This window comes from Nematolebias whitei, chromosome 13 (assembly GCF_014905685.2).
Source record: "Nematolebias whitei isolate Nwh7 chromosome 13, NemWhi1, whole genome shotgun sequence".
Classification (NCBI taxonomy): Eukaryota; Metazoa; Chordata; class Actinopteri; order Cyprinodontiformes; family Rivulidae; genus Nematolebias; species Nematolebias whitei.
In genome coordinates, this window is record NC_056510.1 from 15,909,457 (window position 1) to 15,917,717 (window position 8,261).

Genomic DNA, 8,261 nt, shown 5'->3' on the forward strand with positions numbered 1-8,261 from the left:
ATCCATCCATCCATTTTCTTTACCCGCTTATTCCATTTTTTGGGTCACGGGGGTTGCTGGTGCCCATGTCCAGCAATCACGGTGCGAGGGGCGGGGTACACCCTTGACGGGTCGCAAGTCCATCACAGGGCCACATAGAGACAAACGAGACAAACAACCATTCACTCTCTCACTCACACCTAGGGATAATTTAGAGTTATCAATCAGCCTAACATGCATGTTTTTGGTCTGTGGGAGGAAACCGGAGATAGTATTACATAGCTACTTAAAATTCTCCTGCTTTTCTTGCTGTTGTTGGAGACTTGTTGACATCGCCATATTGCAGGGAAATGTTAAAATGGTCTGGTTAAATGGTTTAAATGGTTAAAATACATACTTTTTTAAAAATAGTATTAACAGTAATTTTTACTTGTTTATTTTTATCACTGGCTAAAGAGCTTCCTGCCACCAAAAGTATTTACTGGTAGCATCGTCACACCTTCGTCACATAATCTATGGACTTTTGTTTTACTTATTATTATTATTATTATTATTACTATTTTTGCATTTTATTTTGACAGGCTAACAAGCTTCCTGCCAATGGAAAAACATTTTACTTTGACACACCTGGGTGCTCATAGGTGCCCGAGACACCACCCTTCTTGGGGGTGGGTCGTTCATATGTCGTTAAAATGTTCTGTTGAATTCTCACTGAGTTTTTAGATGAGTATGTTGTAATTTAGTCAAAATGCCAGCATGCACAGCAGCGTCTTTGTATGAAAACGTCAACAAATGAAATAATGTCAGTTATTTAAATAATCTTGTAACGAAGTTAGAAAATAAAGAAGAAGCCCAAGCAAGACAGCACAAAAAGCTGTATTTCTGTGGGGGAGAGTTGCTCACATTTGGTGTAACTTTTAGCTTTTTTTTTACATTGATATATTTGTTTTGTTAATTTAATTGGAACTAAATGACTCGAAGAAAAAATACACAAGAAAATAGAAAGTTCAGTGTTTTTTTAAATGAAGCACATTCAAATAATGCTTCCATGATTTTTACGTTTTATTTTAAACTAAGCTCCCATGATCTGAGCCTTCTAAATATTCTTATAAATGTGGTTCCATAAGCAGTATTCAATACATATTGTTTGAGTTTTTCAACTTTTAAATTGCAGCTGTGAAGTATTCTCACAAACTAACTGGATGAATTGAATTTATTGTAGGAAACTGTACTGTTGGTTTGATCCACCATGCATCCACTGCTTCACTTTAAGTGTGAGGAGCCTGGAAAGTCCGTACCTTCCCCTGACAGTGTGAAGGTAAAACTCAAAACACGAGTTTGCTAGACCCAGATAACTGTTCACTCTTGAATGCAGCTGTCTGTTCGAGGAGGGTGTGGCACCCTGGGGTGCCCACTGAAGCGTTTACCTGCTCAGTGTTTACTTTGGCCGTCTGCAGACTGTCTGACGAACGCTAACTCACAATGAGCCTACTGCAAATCATTCAGTGCTGTGTGTGCCTTTACATTGATGTCCATGAGAGCAAAAAGCATGAAATAATTGTTCGTTCGACTTGAGGCACCCTTCACTGTGCAGCTATGTGTGCTTTTGTGGTTCTGTCCAATGTGTGAGGGTTGTGGGTGGTCTGCGCAAAAGCTGACACACGTCAAAATCTCTGTTCCTCATGCTATTTGTCAGTTTAGTGCAGTCGTGTTCAATTAACCTTATTCCTTTAGTTAATTAAAAAAATCTTGCTGGAAAGTGAATTCAAATGATGTAAACACACAAAGCAGACTATTTTAAATATAGCAACAAGCAGGACTGCGTGCTAAATGAATGGTTTTCATGTGTGTGTGTGTGTGTGTGTGTGTGGGAGGGGGTGCTTATTTGTAAATACACTCACCATATGTGGTTCTTGCCCCGGCTGGCATTGAGGACAGGCCTGGCAGCTATTGCTGGTCTGGTTGAAGAACTCATACTCTCCACAGCTGGAGTACTCGGCACCAGCAAACACACAACACACCTGAGGGGGACAGAGAGAGACAGGCAGGTGGGGGGCACAGTGAGTGGAGACAAATGTTAAACACGTATGAAGACAAAAACTTGCACATTCAGAATGATTGCAGTCACTCTCTGACAGAAGCCACCGATCTGAAACTAACAAGATCCTCCTGAGGCTGGAATCAAAAGGCATTAAAACAGTGTTTAACCTGCTGCAACTAAACAATATTTGAAATTAAAACAGAAATTCACAGGGATGGGCAAAAACATTATCCTCCACATTTGCCTTTTGATGACAAACATTGACGGGTTATTGTGAGTATACTATGTGCATAAAGAACAGTCAATCATTTGTTTGTGAAGAAATTCAGATTTAAGGTTATTCTTTAGGTGATTACAATGTCAAACGAGAAAAGAAAGAAATTGCGTTTCCTGCGAAAATGCAGTGTAAATGCTTATTGCAGAAGAACTTGCTAAAAAACAACTACAATTATCAGGGGAAAAATGCTGAAATGGTAGAACAAACCTAAATTATCAGAAGAAAGCAGAAAGAACATGTTTGCCCAATTAGACTGAAAGAAGCAGAAATGAAAACAAAAAGCATGTAAATTATCTGAAAAAAGCTGAAATTAGCAAAAAGAAAAAGAAAAACAGCTGAAAAGCAGCAAGAAGTTTAAATTACCAGAAAGGAGTGGAGAGAGCACAATTTTGCTGAATTAGGCTGAAAAAAGTTGAAATGAGTGCAAAAAATCTGGACTTAGCTAAAAAAGCTCAAATTAGCATAAAAATAGCTAAATAGTAGCTGAAATAGTAGAAAAAAATGAAACTTGCAGAAATAAGCTAAAAGAAACATAAGCTGAAATTAACAGAAAGAAGTTAGAAGAAGCACAAAAATGTTGTAGTTAGCAGAAAGATCCTGAAAGAATTACAAGAGTTGAAAAAAAAAAAAGGCTGAAATAAGCTAAAAGTAGATAAAAAAAAAAGTTTAAATTTGCACAAGCTGAAAGAAGATGTGGAAGGAGCAGTGAAATGTTGTAAACGGATCTAAAGATTTGAAGGATGGAAAATGTGCTCAATTTATTTCCGAAGAGAAACAAAAATGGCAGAAAAGGCTAAATATTCCAAAAAGCTAAAACTGCACCAATACCAAAAGTCACAGCACCCCTCTCCTGAACGAGCTGAATGTTTTGATATGATTTGTTGAAATAGCACAAAAAGTGTTGAACAAGAAAGATGCAGAAAAACTTACGGAAGAAAAATGGATCTCAATAGTGTGAATGCTGCATAAGCAATGAGACAATAAAAACAGTCATAACTGTACTGCATGATGCATTTATTAATCCATAATCCTAAACAGGTTGCTAAGGATCATCAGCTTTATTGTGTGTGGCATAAAGCAAACTGCAAAAAGACAACTGTCATATCTTGACTTATTTGTCTTTGAAACAAAGATTTTCTGTGATCATTGAGCGTTCTTTATAAAAACGTTGCACAATACTAGCATTTGCTCATGTGGTGTGTGTGTGTTCTTGTTGTTGGGGGCTTCCATGTGTTTACACAGTCCTTGACTGGAATTAAGGCACCTCACTTTTAGAGACAAAAATCCCCCAAAACAGCAACTATTAGTTTTTATGTGGAGTGTATTAAAAAGTGGGGTTTGAGGTTCAAGTTGTGGTAAGCTTAAATTTAGTCAAGTTGTGGTTCAGGGTACATTTTCAAAACAAAAAGAAGCTAATGTAATGCCCCCTGCAGTGATGGAAATGTGTGTGTGTGTGCACGCATGTGTGTGTGTTTATGCATTGTGTCACTGTGGCCTAATGTAATAAGTAGCAGCTGGTATTTATAGCTTTTCCAGCAGACTTTGTCCTTCTCCAAACAAACTAACTGACTTTTAACAATCATCTGCAGTCCAGAAAATGATGAAGAGAAAACAAATGATTTCATGACTAAGTCTCTCCATCTTTACTCTGTTGTTTTAATAACATCTCTCTCCTTCTTTCCTGTTCTTCTTAACCATCTCCTGTCGGCAGGCACATGGCGCTGTTTGAACAAGTGTTTATGTACACAAGCCTGTTCTTTTCTGGCCAGACGACCTGATAAAAATACATACCAGATCCAAAAAACAAGGCTGACCCTTAGTTTACATGCTTGAAGTACAGTTGATGTAAATACAATTCAACAAGTCGACGTATTGTGAGAATTAGTGACATCTAGTGGTGAGAATTGAAACTGCAACTAATTGAACAACCTTACCACCCCCTTAAAAAATGAGTCTAGTAACTAAAAAAAAAAAAAAAAAAACCAGCCCAAGTTTATTGTGAGTTGAGTCCAGATTTTACTGAGGCTAAGTGAAATAAAGAGGCAAAATTATCATTCCTCTACCAGCTCTAAGCCCATTATTGCATCATTGTTCCTATTGAGTGTCTATGCAAACGGAAACCAAAAAAAATGTGAAAAATATGTTTTAATTATAAGGTTATTTAAGATAAAACAGTCAGTTTAGAAGCATGTAATGGCAAAAGAGTATAGCCAGGATCAGTAGTCCTTTTCAGAATAAAGAGGTTTCACGCACTGTTATCTTGTAGTTATGTATTATGTATTATGTACTATGATTTTTTTTGTGAGTGTGAATAAACTGGGAAAAAAAAAGGTGTGTGGTTACATCTGACCCATTCAAAAGCATCAAGCATATAGTACACAGTGTAGTATACAGTGCAGTACACAAAATATGGGTGCATTATATGTCAAAGTGATGCAGAAAAACATATAATTTAATTTATTGCATTAAGATTAAGATTACTGCTTTTTGTTAGGTTGCCATAAAAAAATCTCTGAAAAGATCTAAGATGTTGTACTTCAGAAGTTAGGAAAAATAATAAACAGTAGATAACATATTATTCAAATGGCTACAACTGTAAGCAACACTGAAACTGTGGTTATTCACTATCATTTTAGTGTCCAGCACAATCTTTCTTAAACAAAACAGGGTGGTAAAAATATTAGCAAAAATTGCCAAAAAACAGAATTACCGATAATCAAACATTTTGTCTTAAGAACGAGACAGCTCCATTTTTGCTTCCTGTTTGATATCAGTTTAGATCTCAGGGTCACATTAAAAGGGTAACTTTAATGGAAAACATGGTCACGATAGAGGATAACAGATGAAGGAGTCAAAGAGGGTGAGGTGCTAAGAGCCTTTCCGTAACTTTGCCAGAGCATTTCAACATCAAAACTACAATTATAAAGAAATCTACTTTCTGCAAAACTCAAGTTTTGCAAATTGGTACAAGAGCGGGGTTGTACAAACTCTGAATGATGTACCACCACCTGTGGAATCATTTATTGTTGCAATCTTGTCTGCTGGATCAAAAAGTTTTTCCAAGGATGAAATAACTCCAAGGCCGATATATGAGCAAATGTGTTGAAAATGTAACCAGAAAAGCACAGGATGCAGATAAAATCAAAGGAACGAGTGATGAAAGTGAGGTCAAATGAAGGTAAAGGAGAGGAGTCGGGTTTAACTGAGACCGAGGAGGAAAACTTACCAATAACAGCGACAAAAAGGCAAACTTCCTCTGACCTCTTCTCTTTGACATATTTGCGTCTTCTTCCTAGGTGTGCAAAGAGACACAATAGTCAAGTCAAGGCAACTTTATTTATAGAGCACATTTAAAACAGAACCTGTTATCAAAGTGCTTAACAACAACATGAACGGGAGTAAAATTGATGAAAAAATACCATACACTAATAATAATACTGAAGAATTAATAAAAAGCATTTAAAACATAGGATCACAGAACAACAACAACAAAAAAAACCTAAAATCAACTCGCACTGTGTGAAATGCCTGTGAGATCAGATTTTTTAGCCACCCGCTTCGGATATTCTCAGCCATTAAATGGCCGTTATTAGTTATCATCTCCATATGTAGCGGTCAGACTGCCCCTCCTGTACCTCCCAGTGGGTTTAAAGGTATGTTGTTAGCGATGATAATAGGCTCTATTTTTAGCTTCGTTTGCGCTCATAATAGCTTCACATGGTTAGGTTTAGAGTAAAGGGTCTGGCGGTTAGGTTTACGGTCTTGGTTAATTTTAGGCACAAGGGTAAGGGGGTTAAGTTTAGGGTTGGTCCTCAGGGTCAGGTGTAATCTTAAATTTAGGAAAAGGGTTGCATAAGCTGAAAACAACTAAAAAGACACTTCCTGGTTTACCCCTGTGTGACGCTGCCTATCATCAACAATAATAACAATAATAACGTACCTTTAAACCTACTAGGAGGTAGGTGGGACAGTTTGACCGCTACATATAGGGATAATAACGACTAATAACGGCCATTTAATGAACTGATAACATCCAAAGCTGCTCTTTTAGCAGGGATTTGAAGGGAGGTGGCCTGCCTAATGTTGGGGGGCAGGTTGTTCCAGAGTTTGGGGCCCATGACTGAAAAAGCCCAATCTCCTCTGAGCTTCAGTCTTGTTTTAGGAACAGCCAAAATCAGCCGATCGGATGATCTCAGGGCCCGAGAGGGAACGTATGGTTCCAGTAGCTCGGAGAAATAAAGGGGTGCGAGGCCATTTAGGCATTTGAAGATCAACAGAAGAATTTTAAAGACTATCCTAGTATGAACAGGGAGCCAGTGAAGGGAGGACAGAACTGGTGTAATATGTTCAGACCTATGAGTTCCAGTTAAAAGCCGAGCAGCAGCATTCTGGATGAGCTGAAGACGTGAGATGGAGGCCTGGCTGACCCCAGCGTAGAGTGAATTGCAATAGTCCAATCGGGTCGTGACAAAGGCGTGGACTAGTTTCTCAAGGTTGAGTCTGGACAACACTAGCTTGAGCTTAGCTACCTGTCTTAGTTGGAAGAAGTGTTTTTGCAGAACAGAGTTGATTTGTTTGTCAAGCTTGAAGTCAGAGTCTAAAACCATACCGAGATTTTTACTAGACTGCTTAAGATATGGCTTAAGAGAGTCCAGGTTGACAGGATCAGTGGTGGCAGTTGAGCTATACAATAAAACAAATCCCACTTTTATAACTAAAATCACATCAACTTTACAACCTTCAGCCACCTGCAGTAAACCTCAATTGTCAGTGTGTGAGGTAATGAATCCCAGCATTCCTGCCAACAGTAGTGCTGTCAGTGGGAATGGTGCAAATGTGTGTGGCCCGTGTTATTCAGTGGCTTGCTAGCATCACATCATAGCCAATAAACAAGTAATAGCAGTAAGAGCAGCCTACGGCATTTTTTTTTTCTTACTTGTAACTATGAGCTCCTCTCACTGATGACTAATCTCTGCTGTTTAAAGGTTTGTCATCCCTTAACATTCAAACATTTGCTGCTTGTCCAGTATACTCAGTCTAAACCATTATTTACCAAAATATCATAATTTTAGAACAAAACTAAATTATTTGATTAAGGCAGAAAAAAAGCATGTGGGGTAATTTTAAAATTATCTTTAGAGTTTTTGACTTTATTCATACTGTTAGACTTGAGTCCTTTATTTATACATTGTATGAAGCAAGACTTTATTGTAATATTATAAAGTGGTCTTGACCATTAATTTAAAGGCTTTCTGTCATGATTTATGTGTTGCGTGTTTATTTAGTTTTCTGTGATTTTGTTTTTCTTGTATTTCAGCTTCCCCAGTGTCTCTTCCCTACTTTAGCTCCTGTCCCTCCCACTCACCTGTTCCTCATTGTCTCTCCCCAGGTGTAGTGATTTCTCCCTCATTAGTTTCCCTTTAAAGCTTGTGTCATTTTTCTCATTTGTGTCAGTTGTGTTTTTGATTGTAAGCTGCCGCGGCAGTCTTTTTATTTATTTATTTTTTTGTTCAGTAAATTAGATTATTTATTTTTGTCATTTGAGTTTCTGTCTGCACTTTGGGATTGTCTTACTAAAACATGACACTTTCGAAGATTGTCTGCTTTTCAACAAATTTTCTGTCTAATACTTCAACATTTTCTGAGGGACAGCTTTCTTTTACACGTATTAAGCCAAGTATCTCTGACCTGTGGCTCATTCAAGCATGGAAAACCTTCTAAACTCAACATAAGCGTCAAAGGACCGATTTTTCATTGGAACTCTGTCAACAGCACAATTTATCCCATTTATTTGGTTAAATCTATGGAATATGTAACACAGTTTGACAAATTTAAAATATTTTAGCACAAAAAAGGGAAATTCCCCCCCCCCCCCCCCCAAAAAAAAAAAAAAAAAAAAAAACAATTGGCTGAAGACAATTGTCATACAATGGATTACCCAACAAAACAAAAGGAATATACTCA

At 37.6% G+C, this 8,261-nt stretch overlaps 1 protein-coding gene across 1 annotated transcript in view; it reads right to left on the bottom strand.

Annotated features, from left to right (window-relative positions):
• Positions 1 to 8,261, bottom strand: part of edar (ectodysplasin A receptor) — a 124,800-nt gene that overhangs the window by 101,615 nt on the left and 14,924 nt on the right. The window contains exons 2-3 of the mRNA XM_037686901.1: positions 5,524 to 5,589; positions 1,881 to 2,000 (exon numbers count right to left, since the gene is read on the bottom strand). Of these exons, the coding sequence (XP_037542829.1) occupies positions 1,881 to 2,000; positions 5,524 to 5,574 (171 nt within the window). The 5' untranslated portion in view covers positions 5,575 to 5,589. The remainder of the gene's footprint in view (positions 1 to 1,880; positions 2,001 to 5,523; positions 5,590 to 8,261) is intronic.